This window comes from Myotis nattereri (genome assembly GCF_964212035.1).
Source record: "Myotis nattereri genome assembly, chromosome: 1".
NCBI lineage: Eukaryota > Metazoa > Chordata > Mammalia > Chiroptera > Vespertilionidae > Myotis > Myotis nattereri.
In genome coordinates this window covers 115,262,520-115,286,673 of record NC_138075.1, presented here as the reverse complement: position 1 = coordinate 115,286,673, position 24,154 = coordinate 115,262,520, and the positions used below count along the sequence as shown (strand labels likewise).

Genomic DNA, 24,154 nt, shown 5'->3' with positions numbered 1-24,154 from the left:
CTTGAATATCAGGTAACACTGCTCTGAAAAAAGCTGCCCTGTTTGCTCCACTGCCTCACACACCTCCTGAGTGCTCAGCGCACAGGCCAGAGCCAAGAGCATGCTTTCTCTCTGCTTGGCTCTGGAAATCCTACAAGAGCCCCACCTAAAAGCCCTCACCCTGAGGGGCCAGATGCCATTAGCAGCAGAGAGAGCCCTGCTGATGTGGCCAAGTCCTCGCTCACCCATTTGGGACCCCATCAGGGAGGGGCTGGAAGATGGTCCTGCTTCGGCTCCCACCATCCCCACCCCCATCACCACAGCCTGGCCCCGACTCTGGGCAGAACCAAGAGGGCACTTGGCTGGCAGGCGGTACCTGGAATATGCTGGCTCCGTACGGTGTCCTCCAGGCGTTGAGGAGGTTGTCTTTCCCAGTGCTCACAAACCACTTGCCTGCAGGTGAGAGGAAAAGAGCGTCAGGGTGTGACCGGCTGCCTCCAAAGTAAGACCTAGCCCAGGTGTGGTGGCTGCCATGGAAACACGGTGTGAACCACTAACCAGTGCTCAGCCGACTTTCTGCTTTCAAGGGGCAGATACATAACAGACACATGGACACCCAGAGAATGCCTTTCTTTGCAATCAAGGTGGAGGGTGGGCAGGGCTGATAAGGTAGGGTTTGCACAAAATGGAAGCAATGACACTCTCCCAAAACATTTTTTTAAAGCCACCAAGGTAGACTGATCCTTCTCACTGCTATGGGAAGATAGCAGGAGGTGCTGGAAAATGGCAAAGCCCCGAGTCTGCAGACCCAGCTGGGACAGAGGTCAGCGGGTGCCCTTACTCTGCCAGGGCACTGCCAGCATTAACACACTGTGCCCCCCAAAGCCATGTGGTGGGCGCCATGCCAATCCCAGGCCAGAGTAAGATGCATCTGAATCAGAGAGGAGGAGATGTGTCCTAGGCTGCACAGCTAGTCAGTGGAGAAGCAGACATTCCACTCCAGGGCTCTGAGCCGTCAGAGGCTGCAGTCTTCACCGCCTGGAAGAACTGCCTAGAGGCACTGCCCACAGGGCTGGGGGCAGTTCCACTGCCCCCGGCCAGCAGCAACTGGCTCTGGCCTGGCGCCCAGAGAGCTCAGTACCCTGTGGCAGTATCTGCATCTGAGGGACAAGGATGGGGAGACACTGGTTGGGGTCAGGAGGCCTGGCTCCCATCAGGGCTCTGCTCCTAAACTTTGGGCCCCTCATCTACACACAGAGGGCAGGCCAGGCTGCCGGGACCCCGCTCCCCAGGGCTCACCGCAGTAGGCAAACTTGAGGGAGAGCACGCAGCTCTCGTGCAGGTGCAGCTGGTACTTGTCCGGCTTGGTGTGGTGCAACACCTCCACGTTGCTGCTCTCCATGCCCACGGCCAGCCACTCCCCAGTGGGGCAGTAACCCAGCGAGAAGATCTGCAGGGGAGGGACCAGATGAGCTCAGCCTCGCTGCTTTCCAGATCCCACCACTCCTTCCCCATCACCTCCCCACTGCCCTTTGCAAAGCCAAGCCTTCCTCTCCCTCCGCCCAATAGCCTAGGGGTAGGGGATGTCATTTTTCATCCCCATTTTATAGGTGAGGAGGTTAAGGCTTAGAGAGGTGGCTGACTCTAGATAGTAAGTGGGAGAGCTAGGATTCAAACTCAGAGGTGGTACGGGTCTTCTGCTTTCAAAAAGGTACTCTCCGTGACTTCTGCCTTTCCTTAAGAAAAAAGCGAGCAAATAAAACACTAAAATATTAAATATGTGTGGCTAAAATATTAGAATGAGTAATAACAACAACAACAAAATCATAATACCTAGCATCTACAGAATGCTTCCTATGAGCCAGGCTAATGGCAAAGGCTTTCAGAGGGACCATTCCAGGTACTCACACTAGATCTAGGAGGTAGCTACTATTATTCCCATCCCAGAAATGAGAAAACTGTGGCCAAAGTGCTCAACAGTGGAGGAGCTGGGAATCAAACCTAAGCAGCTGGGTCAAGTGTGGCCATTCCAAGGCCTTGCCAATTCTATTTCATAGCCGCTTCCTCCGGGAAGCCTTCTCAGATGGCTCAGATTCGTCATGTGCAACGGCCACTCGTAAGGGCCCCTCCATCCGCTGACCGGCCCTCGGGGAGGGGAGGGGAGGGAGGAGTCTTGGCTGCTCACCTGAGAGGTGAAGTCATGCTGCTGCAGCTGCCGGCCCTCCCGAAGGTCCCAGGAGCGCACGGTGTTGTCCAGTCCCCCAGTCCACAGTTTGGTGCCGTCGTGGGAAATGTCTATGCAGCTGGCCCCATCTGTGTGGCCCTGGAACTGCCTATGAAGGCCAAGCAGGGAGGAGTGAACCTGGGGGACCACTGAATACCAAGCTGGCAGCCTCTGAGCAGAAGAGGAAAATGAGGCCCAGAAAAGGGTACACCATATGCCCATGGTCCCTTAGTGAGCTTACAGCAAAGCCAGGCCTCTCTCCCACTCCACTCAAGGGTCATGTCCAGGGGCAGGTGTATAACAAAGGGACCTCCTAGGTGGACACTCTGTGTCTCCTCAGTGTGCATTCTTAATCCCCCTCCTTACCCCACACGCATGACGAGGGGGTGAGGCCATACGCAAGCCGTATGGGAATGTGATAAACAAGGATGGCCAAGCTGGCTCTGAGCCAGCCCCCAGCAAGGTACTGAGACCCGGGGCGAGGTGACTTGCACGAGGTCCCTCCCACAGCCGTACCTGACGAGCGTCTGGTTGTGCAGGTCCCACACAGCAATGTTCCCATCGCTGCAGCAGGAAAAGCAGACTTTGGCATCGGGGCTGATGGCCAGGGCATAGCAGGCAGGGGCGGAGGACGTCAGCTCGGCCTTGATGCGGGGTGTGGGTGAGGCCAGGTCCCAGATGGTGAGTGTGCTGGCCTCGCCGCCCACGATGAGCGTGCGCCCGTCAGGGAGCAGCTTGCAGGAGCGGATGTAGTTGTCCCTGTTCTGGAGGAAGAAAGGACAGTGTTCAGCACTGCCCACCTGCCTTCCCAGGGACCAGGAGAGTCACATCCAGCACCTCCGGGCACCCCTGCCACCCCTGATCACATCCCGCCCTTGTTCCTGGCAGCTGCCAGGCCATCTCCACTGCTCATTCACAACCCTTCAATCTTTCACGCATTTTTTTACACACCCCAGGTCAGTATCATCTCTACCTAGACAGTAAAACCATGGATCAGGGAAGTCAGCCAGTGTGCCCAAAGTCACCCAGCCAATAAAGGGCTCAGACAGGTCAAGAGGGCTCCCCTGCTGGCCAGGCTACCCTGCTCTCCCATGCCAGTTAGAGGTGCCCACAGCCCAGAATCCTCACCAGGCAGTCCAGCTGGGAGATGGGGCTCTTGCTGCCTGGCTGGCTGATGTCCCAGATCTTCACACAGCCCTTGCCACCCGTGTAGACGTGCCGCGTGGGGTTGCTGATGGTCACGGCACACACCACCTCCCCGTGGCTGAGCGTGTTGATCTGCCGAGCGTGCCTGGGGATGCCAGGGCCTGCCAGGGCATCGTGGGGAAAGGGCACAGGCTGCATCTGCCCATCAGCACTCACATGGAAAGAGTAGGCTCTGAAAGGGCAAGAACTGTCACTCCTGCTGTCCCCAGTCCTCTCCCAGTCTCCCCAGGTCCTGCCCCGTTCCACCAGAACCACCCCAACTGGCCTCGCTGCCTCCAGCTGCCCCCCAAATCTTAGGAAACCAGGTAACCCCAACCTTCTTGGCCAGGCTCCACCAGGGTGGGAACTGCTCAATATTCCAGCCTTGACTCTGCTCCTGCTTACACATCCTTGCTCCAAACCAGTTCACTAGCCCCACCTGTGCCTTGGAATGGCCTCTCCCACCACCTGTGACATCCCTAACACACCGACCACCCCTAAAAATCCCCAGCAGAATGCCACCCCCTCCTTCAGGAGCCAGTGGTGTTGGGGGAGGGGATCTGTTTACATCCTCAAACAAACGGGAGAGTATACAGCAGAGCCAGTGTGTGAGCCAGTGTGGGCTGCCTGCTGTTTCAGGTACTGGGGATGCCAGCTGGGGGTGTTTCAAACAAGTAGAGCCCAATGGAGCCCCCAGGCCAACCGTGTCATTTGGTTAGAAGGCCCTAATGTCTGCCATATTCCTTCTCTCCCAGGCCAGTGAGCATACCTCAAAGCCCTCAGCAACTCCCCTTTCAGAGGGAACCCTGAGCTGACAGGCAGCTAATTCCTGGGGTTACCGTCTGGCCTAGAAGAACCTCTAAAGGGCAGGCTAACAGCTTCTCAAGGGCGGTCCACCAGGTGCTCTCCCCTGCCCTCCCCAGAAGCATGCAGTAAGTGCAGCCAGAGCTTACGGTTTTCCACCAGGAATGGAGGCGAGGCTTGAGGGCAGGCCTGTGGCCCGCATGGGGGGGTGAGGGTCAAAACCAACCTGTAAGGCAAGACAAGGCCAGCCCTTAGTGAGGGATACACCATACATCCCCCAACCCTGGCCGCCACCTCCTCTGCTTCCTGGTCCTGCCTGCACATCACTGCTTCTTCAGAACCCGGGAGACAGACAAGCAGAGCAGAGCCCAGGAGAAGCGCCTCACCCGGGACAATGGCAGGGAAGGGCTGACAGTCCGGATCTCCCAATGCTGACCCAGCACCCTCCCCACCTCCCTGTCCCCCCCTGCCCCACCAGGCAGCGGCCTCTGCCCCACTTCAGTCCCCAGTGTCCCAGTGGGCTCTCATAGACAGAGGAGGCCTCCACAGGTATAGGAGGTAAAGACAGAAACTGTCTCCTGAAAAAAGACCCCTCTCTCTACCAACCCAATCCAAACTGCTCATCAACACCAACAGACCATTCTCGGTGTCATAGGCAGCCCCATTTGCCAACCCCCGGCTCCCTGGAAGTCATCTGACTCATCTCGGGATCCCATCCCGTGGAGCCCGGAAAGACAGGGATCAGCCCCATTTCCCAGCAGAAAGGGCAGGCAGGGAGGCTGCATCATGTGAGGGACATGGCAGCTGGTGGGCAAGCAGGGGGGATCTGGGGCTGCTGATCCCCAAAGGTGGTGTTTTCTTCTTTCTAATGAGCACTGTACCCCAAAGGCAGCTAGCTGTCTGGTCGTAAGACCCTTCTGGTATGCAGGAAGTGCCCCCCTAATCCTCACCAGCTCCCCACTCCTTGCTAGTCCCCAAAAAAGGAGCCAAAAAGTCTACGTACAGCTCCAAAGCTCACCATTGGCGATCGGCCATAGGCGGCAGCAGCGGCTGCAGCGGCCGCACTCATCTGGGGCGGGATGTTGTGGAGGCTGGCGTAGGCACTGGGGCTAGTGAGGGAGCCATTCATCTCGTGGTGGCTCATCATGGCAAAGGGCGCTGCGTAGGAGCTGGTGATGGAGATGGGCGTGCGCAGGGCCGAAGCTGCAAGGAGGCAGGCATCAGTGGGAAGTGGACGTCATGGGGAGTGGGCCCCACCCAGCAGTGATCCTGCCAGCACCCTAGAGCTGCCTGCCCCAGCAGTCCTCTCAGAGGAACCCACCTCACTGGGGTCCCACCTGCATAGCTTAAGAAGATTCAAGCGGAGAGAGGTCCCACCTTTTTTTATAGGGCAGGTCACGGAAGCCCAAAGAAGGGGGTTGTTCAGAGCCTCACAGAACAGAGGCAGGAGCAAACCATGGGTGCCCCAACCTGTCTGAAGTTCCCTGCCCAGTGGCTCCAGGAAGCCCCATATCAGTGTTGAAGCACCAGCCTGTCTCCTCTTGAAACCTGACCAGGAAGCCTCCCAAAGGCAGGCCCTGGAGAGCCTCAGCCCCAGCACACTCCCTGGTCTCTGGCCCACCTGTGCAGCTCCAGCCCTGGCCTGGCAGACCCCTCCCTCAGCCACAGATACCCCAGCCCTATCGTGCCTACCCATTATACCTATCGGGTCCATGCCCGGAGGTTTGCCTGGCATCGACCGGAGGCCTGGCGTCGTGCTAGTGCCTGGAGTCGGGGCATCGTTCCTTGGGGTTGGTGTGTTGGACTTGAGGCCAGGAGTGGAGGATTTATCATTCTAAAAAGAGAAGATGCAGAGACCAAGGGAAACCATGACGCTCTTTATCCCAAGTGCCGAGCACTCGGAGCCACAGTGCCTCGTGCTGGTCACCACATGAAGAATGGGGACAGCCCTCCCCCCCGCCCCCCAGCCCAGCCCAGTTTTGAATCTTCTGCCCCAACAGCCACTCATTCTTGCCCAACCTTGTTTAGCTGAGGCCATGGTGACTTTCCCACTTTGTAGATGCAGCAACCAAGGCTTAGAAACATTAAGTAGCTAACACAGGCCAAGCAGTAAAACCGGCATTTGAACCTGGGCAAAGCCCAACCTATTTGTTTTACTCCATCCCTCTGCCCTCTGGTCAGGATCACTCTAGCTCCAGTTTCTTTTCCGACGGTTCCCCTCCACCCCGACCCTCCGCAGCACCAAGGGCAGACCCCACATACATGACCAAGGTCTTTGGTCTTGGAGGAAGGTGTGCTGCTGGAGGAGGCCACCGAGGCGGGGCTGGTGGGGGCATCCTTTTTCAGGCCACGGGCTTTGTCCAGCCCATTTTCAGGAGGGGAGTGTGCTGGGCTGACCCGGGGTGTTGCTGGGTCCTAAAAACACAAGTGATGCACAACTGTACTCAAAGCAGCAACCAGCCTAAACTCTTTCCTGCGCTGGGATGGAAGGGAGTGGGCATGGGTGATAGGAAAAGGAGCTTGGCTGAGAGACTGGGAACCCCAAAGTGGGGGTAACTAGTTCTTAATTATCTAGTCTGATCCCTTCGACTCCCAGGTGGGGAGACTGGGGCCTGGATGGGGATGGGGTGACCTGCCCAAATCACACACAGTTCAGGACTCAGATCTGAGCAGCTGGGCCTCTTGGCCTTGGGTGGATCTGCTCCAGCTCCTCCTCCTGGCTGAGGCTGACCCAGGGGTCACAACTCCACCTCCAGACCCCAGGGTGGTGGGCAGAACACAGCTGACCTGGAGGCCGTGAGGAACCAGCCCTGGCCCTAATCTGGGATCTCTGGGGGGTTCTGTGAGGACCTGTCCTGGGAAACCTGCAGTGCCTATGAAGGCCCAGTCACCAAAGCCCTGCTCTGCTCCTCCCCACCAGCCTGATGCCCCAATTGCAGAGACCTCCTTGCGTTCCATGGCTGCCAGTATGTTAGCACAGTAGCTGAGACAAAGAGCACCCACCAGGCAGGAGCACTCTCACACGCCCAAGCCGAGAGCCGCCCTGCAGTCCAGGCCTGCCCTTACCTCATTGGAAACATCCACCACTAGATCATCACTCTTGTCCCCATCACTGTCCTGCACCGAGAGAGAAGCCAGTAAGAGGCCACACCCTCCCCACCCCGCACCATCCCCACCCTGCTTCCACCAGCTGGATCTGAACCCAGGCGAAACCCGAAGTCCACCAAAGGCGGCCCTCCTCCTCACTGTATTCTAGCCTGGCCCCCAGCCCTGGGGTCATTCTGCTCCCACACCCACTGGCAGCCACACCGACAGCTGGCCCGTTATATTTCTAAGCCCCTTTAACTTGTCTCTTTGAAGCCAGACACTACTTTCCAGTGGGTTTATATCTGCCATCATTTACAAGGAAGTGATCTGGTCTCACTTCACCATTTCCACACTCTGTGTGGGAGGGAAGATGAGCCACAGCGCCCAGAAATGCAGCTGGGGCTTCGGCTGTGCAACGTGTCCAAAGCCACAGAGCAGCCAAGTGGCTAAAGAGGCCTTGGCGCAAGACCACCAGGTCCCAGCATAGCATCGGCCTTCCCTCTGTGCCAGCCCTCACCCCTGCACACTGCACAGCCTGCAGAGCAGACACCACGGTCAGGCTGTAGGGTCAAACTGTGAGCAACACAGATGGGCACTCCAGGAGGGCCCGATGGCAGCCGGGGTTTAGGACCCCGTGTCCCTGAGAGATGCCCTCAGTTCCCAGGCTCCGCCACCCGCCGCCCGCCGCCCGCCGCCCACCTCCCCCAGGCCACCACCTATCCTTGGTGGGACCCTCTCCTGCCCTTGGCCCCACTTACTAGTATGTCTTTCTGACTCACCCACAACAGGTCCTGTGGGTTCTCCCACACCCCAGCCTGCCCACCACAAGGCCCAGCAGTGCCCACCACACCCTCAGACATACGTATCGGCTCAGGCTGTCCTTGTCCTCGGCCTTCCGCTTCTTGGCTTCCATACTGTAGTCTGCAGAGCCCCGATGCTTCTCGCTGACCCGCAGGCTTTCCGAGGGCGACACTGAGTTATTCTGGAAGCAGGAAGGAGGTTCAGTGTGATCATTTCACACACACAGTCCCAGCTAACTAAGTGCGCTAACTCAGGAGGTCAGTGCACGTGTCCTTCATGTCTGGAAGGTCACAGCTGCATCAGCCCCTCACCAGGAAAGCCTTCCTGACTCCACAGACCAGGTCCCCCTGAGAGGGGCTCTGGGAGCATCACAATTCACTTTTGTCGCCGAGCCAAGCGGCTACTAAGTAATTAGCCTTGCCATTAGCCCTGTGCCCTCTGGCCCATGAGACTGTGCTCCTGCAGGGCGGCAGTGCCCCCGCCGCCTTCCCCCCATCTCATGCCTGTCACGCGTATTTGTTCCAAGAAGGGATAAGCAAAACTTGCACCAAGTCCGGAAAGATGGATCTGAGCCGACAAACTGGAACCGTGTGCAAATCTTCCTCTGCTGACCCGACAGGAGTGACTGCTGCCAACAGGCTTTCTAAGTGGAGGCGCGGCTTTAGAGAAATACCAGGATTCCAAAGAGACAGAAATGCAGCGCCTTCCCTCCGAGAGATGGGAAAAGGGCATCAGGGAGGCGGCAGTCCCCCCTGTTCCTGTCACAATGGGAAAGCAGCGGGAAGCGTGCCCAAGGCCCGCTGACAGGAGGCAACATGAAGGAAAGCCAAGTTCCTCCGGCCTGGACCTGATGCGTTCTCCCTTCAAATATAAAGCAAGCAGGGACAAGACCACTTTGGAACTCGAGGCCTGGGGAAGATGGGCCTACAGCTGAGGCAGCCTGGAAACAACGCTCTCCGGAAGGTGAGAGCGCCACCTTCAGAGGAGGACCTGTGGGCTCCCCGGGGTGACGGCAGCAGAAACGCACCATGTGGCTGTCAACACCAGGCTGGGACCTAGGGAGGGGCACCTGCTGGCAAACCTCTGTGCCCAGAGAATAAAGCCAGAACCAATGTCCCCCTTGGGGCGGCTGGTTAGGTTTACTCTGGTCTGAGAGCCAAATCCGTAACCTTCCCTCACTTTCTCATTACCCACCCCTGTTCTGAGTACCCAGCATGCAAGGGATGGGGGGAGCGGGTGCCCAGGATGGAGGAAGAGGCTGCCTTCCGGGAGCTTCCAGTCCAAACGGAGAGAAGGGAAAGGCCAAGCCATCAACACCCATGCAGTGCAGAGGTGTGTGATGAGGACACGTGGGGACACAGAGGGACGTCCGTACACAAGAGGGCATCAAAGGGCAGGTGGGATGAGCCTACACCTCCGAGTTCCCACTTTCCTGGGGGTTAGCGCCGGCGTTTGGGGGAATGGTGTGGAAACCAGCTGCAAACTTAATTTCCTTTGCTAAGCCGGTTTCTGGGCATCCCTTCCCGGCCAAGTTTCTGCCTAAAGCAAATTAAAATGGCAGAGTTATCAAGCCTTGAAGAAAAAATGGAAGTTATAATGGAACTGCAGTTCAGCCTTCCCCACAGCCCTGCGAGTGACGTCGATGTGCGCACAGCCGCAATTCAATTAGCTGCTGCAAGCCTGGCAGAAAAATCACCATCATTTCATTTCCCTTCCTCCAACGGTGGCCGCCCCACGCTAAGCAGAAATGCTTCCAGGCCCTATCCTTGCAGGCGGGCAGGGAGGAGGGGGCGTGTGGCAGCTCGTGTTTCTCCGTGCGCCCCAGAGCGCAGCTCAGAGCACAGCGAGCTCTTTCTTCTCATGCAGTCAGGCTGAAAACCCTGCTGCTACCGGAGAGTCATGTCAGGCATTTAGCGGCATCGATCCAGCCCGCCTCTGGCTGGCAGGCGGCCAAAAAACTAAGTATTTTTTATTGCTTCGGCTAGGCAAGGAAATATGAATGAAGCTACCTCTAATTGGACTCTAGACTAACCCCTCTGGGACAGCTTCCAGCCCGTCCAGCCATTCCCCCCTCCCACCCCGACAAAGCCTTGTCCTTCCGGCCGTGGGCCACATCTGTTGACAACCTGGTTTCCAAAGGGCTGATTGCTTCAGTCTACACCCCCCCCAACACCATCCCCGCATGCACACAGCCCTACTGCCTCTCCCAAGCTGCCCATCCCGCCCCCAGATGGCATCTTGACTCATTCCCACTGGACTCTCCAGGGGCCTGAGCCTGCCCCGCTGCTTTATACATCTGATGTGCATGGATATGGGAGAGTGACATCGAGTGAGCAGCTTAGCTCCTGAGGGTTCCCTGGGGGTTTCTTGTAGCAGAAAGCTTTCATAAACTGGGGCACAAAGCCAAGAGCAAATAGCTATGAGGATGAGGGCGATGCGAAAACAGGGAGGGTTTTGGGCTTCAATGACCCATTTTGTTCTGCAACAGGTCCATTAACCAGGTCAGGTCTGGGACCCTGGGTTCTGTTCTGAGGGGTGGGGTCTGCCTAACTAAGCTGAGAGGCTGGCTGGGCAGGAGTATGTCCATCTATCTTCTATACTAATAAAAGGGTAATATGCTAATTAGACTGGACATCCTTCCAGACAAAGCCATGGTGGAGGGTGCCGAGGCAGAGGTGGTTAGGGGAGATCAGGCCAGCAGGGGAGAGCAGTTAGGGCAGTTAGGGGGATCAGGCTGGCAGGCAGAGGCAGTTAGGGGCAATCAGGCAGGCGGGGGTCCCGTATTGGAGAGGGTGCAGTCTGGGCTGAGGGGACACCCCCCCCCCCAATCCCTGCTGTGCACAGATTTTGTGCACCGGGCCTCTAGTGTTAGAGATAAAGAAACTGAGACTGGGAGAGGCCAAGAGAGTCAGCCAATGTCCCATGAAGCCAGGACCAGACCTAAGCTTTGAGGGGTCCAGTCTCGGCCTTCTCCTATTGAGGCAAGCCACTTCTCCAAATGCCACCTTCTGAGAGCCAACACTAAAACCATCAGAATGAATTTTCAACTTCAGTTATTTCTTTTCTTATGTAGTGAGCCCCTCCCGGGGCCCATGTGGATCTGGATTTCTGAGCACGAGGACCAGTCCAGAGGGGACACGCGCACTGCTGCTCAGAGGGGCTCCCACTCAGCCTGGGCAGTGGCTGCCAAGGGGAGGTGGGTCGGGATGGTTCGTTAACCGCCTGACCTTCCAAGTCCTACTTAGCACAAGGTAACAACGCTCTCTGAGCAGATTAGGTGGCCCCGGACACAAGGACAGCGGTGAGGAACAAAATGCCTTTGCTAATCGCTGGAGGACATTTTTTATCCAGACTCCACTGTGCTTATTCAGAAGGCTTATTCACTTGAAACGGAACCTCTGAGCCTCACTGTGATCAGAAAGATTTACAACAAATCTCAGAGCTGGCAGATGTGCAGGCAGCCTGGCCTTAATGCTCACTTCCTAGCACTTTCTTAAACCCAGAACAGAGAGAAACCTCAGAACATGAGGAGGCAGGATCATATGGGGGCAGCCAACCCGGGGGGTGGCGAAGCACCCCCACCCAGGACGTGGGACACCTAGGTCCTAAGCCAGTGATGGCGAACCTTTTGAGCTCGGCGTGTCAGCATTTTGTAAGACCCTAACTTAACTCTGGTGCCGTGTCACATATAGACACTTTTTGATCTTTGCAACCATAGTAAAACAAAGACTTAATATTTCTGATATTTATTTTATATGTTTAAATGCCATTTAACAAAGAAAAATCAACCAAAAAAATGAGTTCATGTGTGACCTCTGACACGCGTGTCATAGTTCGCCATCACTGTCCTAAGCCCTGGATCAGCCCAGAGACTCCACAGACCCCCTAGGAAGCCCCAGTGCCGGCCAGCAGACCTCTCTGGTTAACCACTTCTCCTGTAAAGGGAGTTAGAGCTCATTTAGCCAGAGCACTTTATTTGACAAATGAGGGAGATGAAGGCTTCCCCAACTGAAGGTCACTCTCAACAGGTGACGACAACTCCCATTTCCTGACAACACTCCCCCCCTCCCACCACCACCAAAAAAGCACCTGGTGCCCCCCTCCCGCCCCCAAACACACCCAATTGGTTCCGGAGTGCTGACACTTACCGCACTGGATTCTCTCTCTTTGGGGACCGAAGGCCAGGACAGGAGGAGGGTCAGGGCCCCAAAACAAAAAAGAAAGAAAAAAGGTCAGTCTCAATGTTTTCAAGGAAGCAGCAGTGCTGGCCTCACTGTGGGTCAGCCAAGGCAGGGCTTTAGGGGACGTGGCTCAGTTTGGAAATTAATTGCCCCAATTCTAACACTTCCCCCGGCCACCAGTCCTGGGCAGCCTGTGTGGCCTGGCTCTCCCAGGCATGCCAAGGAGGACACCACGGCTACCAGCCAGCCATTTTTAAGCCATAAGCTTGGGAAGGATCATGCTATGGAAAATATCCATAGGATCTGGGATTGAGAACATTACTGCTTTTTTAAAAAAAAGAAATTGTGAGAATGGTGTTGTTTGTTGTTTAGTTAACACCATTCTCTGTCTCTTTTCCCAGAAGCCCCTGGAAGCAGAGGCCTCTGATTACTTAACCAATCGGGCACTAGCACCCTAACTGTCCTGCCTGCTGGGGGGGAGTCCCATCCTACTGCAGGGAAGAGATGTAAGCCTCTGGCTCCCACAGCCTGGTGCCACCTTGGGGCCCCATCCTGGGCAGGATGATGACACTCCAAGCCCCTAGTGCCCAAGAATGTGGTGCCCAGGGGGCTCGGAAGGTGCCAGCTGTGTGCCTTGGCAAACATCTAAGGGCAGATGAAATCATCCCACTGAATACTTTGAATTGGCATTATGTTATATGTCAATTATAGCTCAATAAAGCTCGAAAGACCACCTCAGGGCAGAGCACACAAGGTGGCGGTTTTTGAAAAGGGTCTCCCAGGAAGCTGGCCCCTTCCTTTCCCATTCGAACTGAGTCCTCCTGAGGGCCTGCCCTGTGCAGCTTCCTGGGTCCTCATGTAAGGACCCAGGGAAGGGTGGGGGCAGGTCCTCATTGCAAGTCTTCCCAAGCACCGTCCGCAGTAGTGTGGTGGCAACCTCTGCCTAAAGACAGTCAGCTCACAAGTCTTTACGTGAGTGCTGACTGCGTGCCGTTTCCAAGGCACCTGCGTGGGTGAGACACACATTCAGTTCAATACCCCTGCCCTCAGAGGACCGATAATCCTGGAGGACAAACGCTTTCCAGGGGTAGGATACAAGAGGACAGTAACAAAGGCTCAGTTCTTGGGACTCTACCTCTTAAACTCTTATGTGAATTTGCAAAAGACCCCAGCCTGGCCAGGAAGGCATCCTGAAGGCGTGGGACTGAGGCCGGCCCTTAAGACTAGGCAGGGTGTCTAGAAGGTAGGAGTGGAGGGCACTCTAGGATGAATGAACAAGGTGTCTTCCAAGGCAGAGAATCCGGTGTACATTGGGGACTGGGGGGATGGGCGGGATTGGCATGGGTGACGGGACTCGTGTTCCCACCCACCAGGAATTCAAGAGACAGCTCCAAAGCTTTTGCTAACTCCTGATCCTAGGGGGACAGCATTTGCTGTGCCCACTTACAGTGGGGCCTACCGGACCTCTGCCCCAGCCCAGCCCTGCCCTCTGCCCTCTGCCCTCTGCCCTCTGCCCCCAGCCCCAGATCCAGGCCGCACCTCTGTGGTCCAGCTCATGGTGGTTCTTCTCGTCCTTCACTGTCATGTGGGCCTGGCTGCCCAGGGCTCCGAGTGCCAGCAGCCCCGAGCTGCTCCCTGTCACCGGGGGGATCCCTGGAGGCTGGAGGCCTGATGGGTGGGGTGGCAGCTGGACCGGGGGGCCATGCGTGGCATGGGAGAGGTGCTGCGCCTGGAGCTGCTGTTGCTGCAACGAAGTTGGTGGTGAGCACAGCTGAGCAGAAAAGGGCAGGGGAAGCCACAGGCTTCCTTCATGTGGCAGCAGGGGGAAAGGCCCCCCAAAACCTTTGTCCCCAGCTCAGTCCACATGCTGTATTGCTAAAGGAAGTCTGTTAATGGACTGCAATTTAGATACAAGATTTACGTCTTCAAACACGCCACCTGTCCCCCCACCCAATTCAGGATAAAAATTCTCCATGTTTAAAAGTCAAAGATAAATAAAGCATGCATTTAAAAACCAGCCATCGGGGCTCCCTCTCAGTGGAGGGGGTCCATTTCTAAGCTCCTGGTAGTTTATGTTTGTTCACGCTTACATGCCTTCAACATTAGCAGCCAGCACCCCCACCCTGAGCCCTTATCACAGGGAAGGCTCCCCTAACACTGAGGCACTCCAGGCCTGCCCTGGAGCGAGGGCTGGCTCCAGCAGCCAAGTCCAAGACCAAAAGGAGGCCGAGGCTGTGAAATGAGAGCTAATGTCACTGGACATCAGAGTGAAGAAGAGGGTAACAAGAGTGGAGTCTTCCCTGGCTGGGTCACTCAGTGGTTAGAGCAGTCCTGATATGCCAAGGCTGTGGGTTCGGTCCCCAGTCAGGACACATACAAGAATTAACCAAGGAATGCATAAGTAAGTGCAGCAACACATCTATGTCTCTCTCTCAAATCAATAAACAACGAAGAAATCAGTGGACTCTTTAGAACCAGTGCAGGATGCAAACCCCAGCTCTGGCACTTCTTACCGTGTGACCTCAGGCCGGTTACTCATTAAGTGAGCTCATAGCAGTAGCTAACATTTACCAGAGGGCTTACAATATCTCCCCTCTGTTCTAAACCTTGATCTGATTAACTCAGCATTATCAACAACAGCAACGATAACAGTCCCTAGCAAAGGAGTTTGGCTCCCTGCTCCAGACACCATACCCCTTCCCAGCACTAGCCTCGGGGTCCTCTCTTCCCTTCTCCCCCCTCCCACACCCAAGGGATTGGCTTAGGGCAGTGATGGCGAACCTTTTGAACTCGGCATGTCAGCATTTTGAAAAACCCTAACTTAACTCTGGTGCCGTGTCACATATAGACATTTTTTGATATTTGCAACCATAGTAAAACAAAGACTTATATATTTTTGATATTTATTTTATATATTTAAATGCCACTTAACACAGAAAAATCAACCAAAAAAATGAGTTCGTGTGTCACCTCTGGCACGCGTGTCATAGGTTCGCCATCACTGGCTTAGGGCAGCCTTAGATCTCTCCTCTGCAGTCAGGACAAAATGCTCTTTGTCTTAACATTCCTAGGCTGGGGCCTAGGATGTGCTGGTACCCACCTGTACATACATCTTTCCTCTCAACTAGCAAAAGAGGAGGGAACCAACATTAATGAATGCCTGGGCATTTCCAATATTATCTCTGACCCTTCCATTCACCTGGCAAAGGAGGGGTTGTGCCCATTTTACAGATGAATAACTGACGCTTGAGGGGGTAGGGGGAGTAGCCAGTAACTAGCAAAGTCCCATCTCTAGTAAGTGGGATCTGGGCTCAAATCTATCAGCCACCAACCGCATCCAGAGAATATTCCTAAGCAGGACCCCAAAGCAAGAAGAGCTCTTTGGGGGTGTGGGGGGACAAAGAGCCAAAGTCTGATAAGCTTGCGTGTCAATGTTAACTGTGGCTTTGGAGCCACTGCTGGCCCATGGCAACACACAGTAAAGGCCCACAGTTCTGATTGGAGGTAAGGCTCCAAGAGGCAGTATTTGAGGTCAGAAGTTACCTATCCCGCTCTCCCACAGCTAAGCTGTAAACTGCCAACCTGGCCCACCCCAAAGTTAATGGCAATCACTGCTACCACCGCACTCTTGGCCCAGAGAGCTCGTTTCTCAGCTCTGGGAGAAAGACTGGGACTTGCAGCCAAGACCTGGGACGTCTGTTGCTGGGCAGTTTACAGAAGCTGCTGTTGGGCACTGGTCCCAATGTGACCTGACCCCAGCTCTGTCCCCAAGATGCCCAAGCAGGAACCAAGTGCAGGGACTGAGGAGCTGGAGTCACAGGAACCCAGTGCAGAGATCCAACCCACCGGCTGGACTCAGCTTTCTGGGACTGGAGCTTAGAGCTGAGGTCCCCCACCTTTTCTGTGTCAAGAAAATGTAATTTTTATATCTAATTACAAAAGTAATACATGCTCAATGTCAGAAATATCACAAATAAGTAGAGATTTACAATTTTTTCCAAAAATCTTACCCTTCAATCCCACTCCCTGGAACATTGACTGTTCATTTGTCTAGATTTTCCTTTATGAAAATCCATAAATTTCAAATGTATTTCTATACAAATAGGCTCTTGTTAATTTTATTGTTATACAATTGGATTTTAATTTAGAGGGTTACAAACAAATCAATATTTCCTTTTTAATGGCTGCATAGTATTCCCTGGTGTGGTTGAACCATTCAACTTTTTTTTTTTTAATCCTCACCTGAGGATATTTTTTCCATTGAGAGACAAATTGATCGATTAGTAGCCTCCCACACTCACCCTGACTGGGGGCCAGAGATTGAACCCTCAACCTTCCATCTATATTCTAACCACTGAGCTAAATTGGCCAGGGCTGGACCATTCAACTTTATCTAGATACCAAGTTTTAAAAAGAGTCTCTGCTGGGGGCCCTATGGTTTTAGACCAGTTGCTGGTAGGCCCTCCAATACTACTACAGTTAACTATTCAGTAAAATTCCAGAAAGCAAAAATGGAGGTATTTAGTCTACTCTTTACTGTGTATGGCCAATAAGATCACTGGAGGGAGAAGGGAAAGAGGAAGGGAGGATATCCTGGCTTCAAAGAAGTAGCTCTGCTGCCTGGGAACAGGGCTAACTCCTCCATTAGCAATTCTGTGTCTACAGAAAGAGCTTATTGAAGATTGGTAGCCATGGAAACACCCTGATTCTTACCTTACCAGGTAAGGTCTGCCCTGGGACCCAACCTTCTAGGCTCATCTTTCAAATGCCACCTCCTCTAGAAGCTCCCATCCTCCTGGTCAGCTTCTCCCTTCTAAGAGTTCTAACAGCTCAGACTTGAAATCAGGCAGACTAAGGTGGACAGCCAGATGTCCTTTACCAGTTGAGACCTTAGATGAGTCAGCGGACCTCTCTGGGCTCAATTTCCTCATCCGTGAAATGGGACTCAGAATGCAACCCATTTCTTCAGGTTGTGCAAGGATCACATGCTTTACATGTCAAGGCAAAGCAGGTGCTCAGTTAATATTAGCAAAATCTATGACTGGACTGCAAATATAACTATGTCTTTTATCTTTATATGATGCTTGGCACCTTGTGGCTTCCAGAAAAACAGAGACCTTGTTTTATCTGTCCCAGCACCTCAAATGTGGTGCCTGACGTGTTTGCCGGGAAAAGGTAAACATGGAGAGAGAGGGGCTGGGAAGTAAGACAGCACAGTGGCTCTGTCCAAGAGTGACCATCCACCTCCCACATCCACGCCTCCTCTCCAAGGCCCATTTAGATGCAGCTCGAACTGTTATTTGGGACAAGGAGCATCAGTGTGGCTTCCTGCTTCCTTCCCTGAAACATGAACCAGTGAACCAGCATCAGAAACTTGGAGAACAGAGGCTTGCAAAGCTGTTGCACTTCCAAGACTGAGGGGTGGTTTCTGCTGTTAGCATGTCAAGCACAAGTCTTCTTTACAACGAGGAAAGGAAACTTCCATGGTGCCATGTACTTCCATCTTCAAGTACCGGAGTTCCCCCCCTGCACAGCCAGAAGGTCTCCTCTGAGCGATCTGAAGGCAGTCAAGAGTGGCCCGACAGGCTCCACGAAACAGGAACAGAAGAGGCAGCCTCCAAGGCTTCCTTCTCAGGGTGGGGGCAGATGCCAAGGGCTGGTTGGGCACAGGTCTTCGTAACAACACAGTGAAACAAAGTTTTCTCCCTAGTGGGGCAGGGGGAGCCAGCTGGCAATTGACGATCCGTGCATCTCACCACCCCCATGTCACAGCCCAGCCCCTCTGCAGGCAGGCAAGCAGGCAGGCAGGGCACGGCCCTCCTCAGGCTGCATTTCTACCCCCTGTGACATCCCTGACTTCAGAGGACAATGTGCTAAAACACAGTCACATGTGAGTGAGAGGATGACCATATTTTCAATTGAGGAAAAAGGAATCAAGTCCATAGTCTGAGGAGGGCCCTGAGCTGACCGCTTTGCAGCAGCCTGACTCCGGTTTCCACTATTCCTTCTCACTCTGGGACTTCTCCATCCATGATGTGAAAGGAAGTCAACCACCCGCCCGCCCCGCTCCACCTCCAACCCCAGAAGAGGGGCTAGGAAACTGGACCAAGCCGACCCACGAATGTCCTTCCTGCCTCTTTACCATTTCATACCAGAACACAAGCATGTCCAAGAAGGTGTCCTATGGGGCTTTCGTGTGTCCCCATCCTCCACACGTGTGCCAAATGCCTGTGCCCTGGGCTTAGGAGGTATGGCCACTTACAGGCGAGGCCATTGGGAAGATTGTTTGTAGAGTATATGTAATTGGATTATGCAGATCGTGCTCTATGTTTTTGTGAGCTCATTTAATGCTTCACTCCTCAGGTTCACGAGTTGGGCTGAACTTAGTGAAGTTCTGTGTTCTCTAAATGCTTCCAGAGCCACGACCCACTGAAGATGTCCACCAAAGCAAGCACAGAGTCCTCACTGTATACAATGAACACTTCTTGCCCTTTAAGGAGAGGGGGAGCAGCCCCAAGCCTCCACTCGTTCCTTTGCTTCTCATGGCTGGTGGACCCATAGCTGGTGGGGGTCACAACAACCCTTCTGATCCCCAGTTCAGAGTTGGGGTCAGGGTCAGAGAGGCAAAGGGCCTCTGCCAGAAACAACCAGAGCCAGGACTCAACCCCAACATTACTTGTCTCCACCACGGCCGCCTGGCTGAAAGAAACGATGCATTCTAAGGCCTACTCTCTTGCCACCCTTCTTCCTCCTGTAAAATTCAATCAACTGCCCAGCTGGTGTGGCTCGGGGGTTGAGCGTTGACCTATGAACCATGAGGTCATGGTTCGATTCCAAGTCAGGGCACATGCCCAGGTTGTGGGCTCCATCCCCAGAAGGGGGCATGCAGGAGACAGCCAAACAATGATTCTCTCTCATCATTGATGTTTCTCTCTTCCTCTCTGAAATCAAGAAAAATACATTTAAAAAAATTCAGTCAACAGAATCCAGCTCAACGACATCCTGGAGTGAATGCAAGAACCTTAGGTATGGCTTCACCACTCTAGATAAATACAAACTCCCTCTTTCTCCTCCCCCCCGCCCCCACACACACATTTTAATAAAGTACATGTAACAGTAGGGGGTCTATAGGAACTGGGTCCTGCCAGGCCCCGACTAGCAGAGATATCTTCCAGCCTGTCTTTCCTAGATGGACACGAGTTCCCTGTGGCCTCACAGGGGAGTAGGTGGGCTGGGCCCTCGAGCCTGAGTTCCCTGGACCAGCCCCCCATCTCCTCTCCTCTCACACTAATCTGATGCTGGATCCTGGCCCTTCTTACCAGGAAAGGGAGACCCTAGAGCAGGGGTGGGGAACCTTTTTTCTGCCAAGGGCCATTTGGATATTTGTAACATCATTCACAAGCCATACAAAATTATCAACTTAAAAATTAACCTGCTATATTTAGTCAAACATTTAATTAACTCACCCCTAATGCCTTGGCAGGGCCAGAACAAATGCTTTCTCAGGTCTTTTACAGTCTGCAGGCTGGACGTTCCCCACCGCCCTAGAGGTATCTCAATTCACGCAGTAAGTATTCCATTAGCTACAGGCATGCCCACGCCAGACATACCTAACTTATCTCTCACCTCTCTCTGAGCTGAGCCAAGACACGGCCCCAGAATCCTTTAACTCCATGCCCAAGAGAGCCCTAAACAACTGACTGAAGCAGGAGGCACATTTATGAAACTTGCCTAGTTCTTCTCCATCTTTTCCCAAATGGGGAAACTGAGGCCTTGGCCAGGCCGGGGGGGGGGGGGGGGGTGGAGATGAAGCAACTTGCTCAAAGCTCTCCTAATTCCCAGACCAGGGGGCTGGGCTACTTCCCCCTCTAGAGGGGCTGCTCCACAGCACCATGGGCATATTAAGAGCCTCTTTGGACCTTCTCTTCACTGCCCTTTATGGCTGGGGACAAGACATCTACTCTCCTGGCCCCCTGCCCCCTGCCCCCTGCCCTCCTTCTCCACCTCACTTTCTAAAGTCAGCTTAGTTAGCTGCAAGCTCACTCTCCCCTCTCCTTCCTGAGGAGGTGAACCATCTTCTCGTTGGCTTGCAGACAAGCCTGGCTCCCAGTGCAACGGGCCTCAGCTGTCCGTAATTCCTGCCTTGTGAGGCTCTGTCAGGCGCAGCGATTAGACGGCTGCCTGCTTAATGACAGGGCAACGGCTGCATTCACTCAGAGCTGCAGAAGCAATTACCTTGAAAATGGGGGTCACAGGCCCCACTCGTTGGCTTTAATTGAATTCCAATATCTGCCTGGCGCTGCCTTGACCTAACTTGTAGCTTCCTAAAGACTTAAAGGAAGTGGAGCTAATCCAAGCAGCGCTTCTACCCCAATTTCACTCTTTTGTAGAAGTTTAAAAAAACTATTTTCATAAGAGGATTTTAATTCCAAAGAGGAAAAGAGGGGGAGAGGGGACCCCATTGTGGCCACTGTAGGGAGGGGAGGACTCATCCTGAAAAGGGCATGGGGATGAGGAGCTGGAAGAGGAGAAATTCCAGGACAGAGCTCACAGTGTGCTTGCTACCCCTGATCGCCCTTCTACCCCTGTCAGCTGGGCCATGAGACAGGAACTGGCCACTGAGACAGAGGACACAGGATGGGGCTGAGCCCTGGCCTGGGAGTTGGCCCCTGGGCCTCTGCCTGGCTTTGCTCCTGAACCGTATGTGACCGTCCCTAAATCACTTTTCCTCTCTGACAAACAAGGGCATTGGCTGGATAGAGCAGTGGTTCTCCACCAGGAGCCATTCTGCCCCTCCCACACAGACACTCGGCAATGTCTAGAGACAGTGCTGGATGTCACAATGTGGGGGGCTGCTACTGGCATTCAGTAAGTAGAGGCCAGGACTGCTGAACAACCTCCAATGCACAGGACAGCACCCCACAAAGCACCTGGTCCCAACACTGGGTTAGAGGATCCTAAAGAGACGTCAAACTTTGGTATTATGATGTCCCCCCTGGGGGTGCTGCCCCCCAAAACTCAATGGCTAAAAACATTGCTTGCTCAGTCCCCTTTCCAAACTCCCCCATGCTCCTCACACATAACAGATGAGGGTCTGCTCCTCCCCGAATGCTACCAGGACCGGTCTAACACTTCATGCCCTTCCCCAGCAGCAGTGGGGAGCTGCCACAGAGCTCACATCAGGAGTACAGGACCACATAACCATCGTGGATCCCAATGGCCAGAGGGAGGGTCGGGACCCACCAGCATCTCTGTCACTCAGACCTCCGCCTCCAGGCATTCCTGAGCCAGAGAGATGAGTTGGCCCATGCCCTCCTTTTACAGATGCAGAAACTGAGGCTGGAAGAAGAAATGAGCCTGCCCGAGGTCACACGGGAAGAGCCAGAACCAGAACACAAGTCTCCAGGTTTCTGCCCCGAAATGAAAAGCCAAGAGTCACCATCTACCCCACCAAGCAGAAAACTCTGGAGCCTGCACTTCCACTTTGAAATAATGACCTCATTTAAGGAGAAAAAAGAATGAAAACCAGCCAGAACCCCAGAACGTTAGGGCTGAAGGGCCCCCGGCCAACGAGTCCACTGTTTCCCAATTATTCTGACTATCCTTCAGAATAATTCCAGATCTATGGAAAAGAACTCTGTGGCGAATTCCCTGGAATCTACATTGTTCCAAAGACCCCTTGGGGACCCTGACCCAGCTGTCTGTGGATGGGAAGCAGTGATCTCATCCACTCCCTGCGTTTTATCACTTTAGGGACAAAAGGTGAACAAGAATACCCCAAGGGTAAGGATCTTGTCCAAAGTCACACTGAAAAGGTGTTTTTTTTCTCAGATGTTTACCTTAAACATCCTTAGCCTCAACCAAAGCACCAATCAAGAGAAAGATGCTATTTGCATCTAAGAACTAAAGATGCAAGCCAGGTAGGGGCTGAGGAAAGATCTGGCTTCCTCCTTTCACTGAGGAATCAAACAAGAAGTGGGTTCGTAAAGAGCTCTGGGATATTTTTCCCTGTTCCCTTGACCTCGGAGGTCAGGATAACCTGTCTAGGTCCCGCAGCTGGAATTCCCAAGGGCACATGAGGAAGGCTCAGCCAGGCAGCCGAGCGCATGGGAGAGCAAGGCCCAACCCCAAATTCCACAGCACGCTTCACATCAACAGTACAGCAGAGACAGTTCTGACCCCAGATGGCTAAAGAAGGCAGCCCTTTGCCCGGGAGAGGGGATAGAGCTACAGGCCCTTGGGAGTCATGAGGAGGTTGGGGGACCCCATCAGTCAGCCTGGTCTTAAACGTGATCTCAGAGCCCATCCCCCTCAATGGCGGGGACACCAAAAGTTGAGGGAGAACAGGGATAATGAGTTTAGAGGTTGATTTGAGACATGTCTTTAATTCAGGGACTTGGGTGGGCAATGAGGGGCCCAACGGGGAGAGAGCCCCAAACGGACCCAAGCCTATGAAATGCTTCAGGAGATGGAGTCCTGGGGCCGCCATTCTTTGAGCCCAGCTGAGATCAAAATCGATCTCTGGTTATGATAAATGAGAGGAATAAAAGGGCTATACACACGGTGAGAGGCAGATTGGGGAGTCCACGTACCCCGATGATGGCATTCAGCTCCGTCATGGTGACCTGCTTGGCACGTTCCACAGCCTGCGCCACCTGCTGCTGGTGCTGGAGGGAACGGAAGGGGTTAACTGCGGCGGCTGGGGCCAGGCACCCGCCTAGCCGCACAGAGGCATAGGCAGAGGAGGTCCTCGACACTGGCAGGGGACACAGGTGGGTCGCGGACAGGGCATTTGCACTTTCTTCTTTAGATCTTTTTCAATGAGCATGTATTACTTTTGTAATCAAAACTTCATATAAATTGTTTTAAATTAAAATATAAATGAACCAAAAGATGGGTATTGGTCAATGGCCCCCCTCCAACAGACATACAAAAAAACTTTTTTCCATGCGTTAGACTACAAGCTGGACATCGGACGGCATTATTGAATGATTATTAATGTTCTAAATGCAGTAACGGTATTGGAGTCACGCAGAAGCCTGTACCCATTGTTAGAAGACGCAGTGGGAGCAGTGAGTGGTGAGCTGTCAGGATGTCTGCACTTTACACTCAAAGGGTTCAGAAGAAATACATGTGTATCTAAATTTAATCAAATCTGTATCTATCTAAATAGAGAGAAAACAAAAATGTATGTCTACACAGAAAGATAAAGAAAAGCAGCATAATGAACTCAAAAGTAAGCAATGAGTTGACTTTGGGTGAGGAAGATGTGTCCATGTTGTGTTCAAAAGCTGCAACAAATGCACCACTCTGGTGGGGGCAGCTATGGGAAATCTCTGTACTTTCCACTCAGTTCTGCTATGAACCTAAACTGCTGTAAAAAAGAGTTTTTTTAAAAAACATTTTTCGGTGTATTCATTCCCTTCAGCCTTGAGGTAGCACCAGCTTCGTATGCGGCTGTCTTCCCTACCAGGCTGCAAACTCTGAGGACATGGCTATATCCTGTTCTTACAAGAAGTCAATCATTTTTGACCCAGGGCTCCAGGAGTGAGCTGAGAAGGGCCCAGGAGGGGCATGGAGGGCAGGGCCTGCCCCAGCCGAAGTGAGCTCTGCCAGACGGAAATGGGCCTCGCAGGCAGCCCATCTGTCCACCCTGTACCAAAGAGCGTCCTTGGAGACGTTTCCACTAGCTCAGCACCTTCCTCAGGTGGGGGCCCCTTGCAAAGTGGCTTAGAAGGTGATGTGAGCGATAAGGTGTGCCTTTGGCGAGTGCACTGTTCTGAAGGGTGGGGTCCCCTGTGGGTACTGGTTCCCCTCACAGGGTCTGGGTCTTGACACTGACTGACAAGGTGTCCTTGCTCCTAGATGGCTCTAGGTGTGGAATTTCAAGCAC

At 53.8% G+C, this 24,154-nt stretch overlaps 1 protein-coding gene across 2 annotated transcripts in view; it reads right to left on the bottom strand.

Annotated features, from left to right (window-relative positions):
- Window positions 1-24,154, bottom strand: part of TLE3 (TLE family member 3, transcriptional corepressor) — a 45,908-nt gene that overhangs the window by 2,328 nt on the left and 19,426 nt on the right. Inside the window, exons 6-19 of one of the 2 annotated variants that reach the window (XM_081095783.1) lie at window positions 22,854-22,928; window positions 13,801-14,005; window positions 12,229-12,245; window positions 8,142-8,261; window positions 7,259-7,309; window positions 6,455-6,607; window positions 5,894-6,026; window positions 5,211-5,395; window positions 4,342-4,418; window positions 3,332-3,581; window positions 2,720-2,967; window positions 2,165-2,312; window positions 1,279-1,429; window positions 356-432 (exon numbers count right to left, since the gene is read on the bottom strand). In XM_081095783.1, coding sequence (XP_080951909.1) covers window positions 356-432; window positions 1,279-1,429; window positions 2,165-2,312; window positions 2,720-2,967; window positions 3,332-3,581; window positions 4,342-4,418; window positions 5,211-5,395; window positions 5,894-6,026; window positions 6,455-6,607; window positions 7,259-7,309; window positions 8,142-8,261; window positions 12,229-12,245; window positions 13,801-14,005; window positions 22,854-22,928 — 1,890 coding nt within the window. Of the gene's footprint in view, window positions 1-355; window positions 433-1,278; window positions 1,430-2,164; window positions 2,313-2,719; window positions 2,968-3,331; window positions 3,582-4,341; window positions 4,419-5,195; window positions 5,396-5,893; window positions 6,027-6,454; window positions 6,608-7,258; window positions 7,310-8,141; window positions 8,262-12,228; window positions 12,246-13,720; window positions 14,006-22,823; window positions 22,929-24,154 lie in introns of both variants that reach the window. The other variant, XM_081095782.1, reaches the window with a different exon arrangement.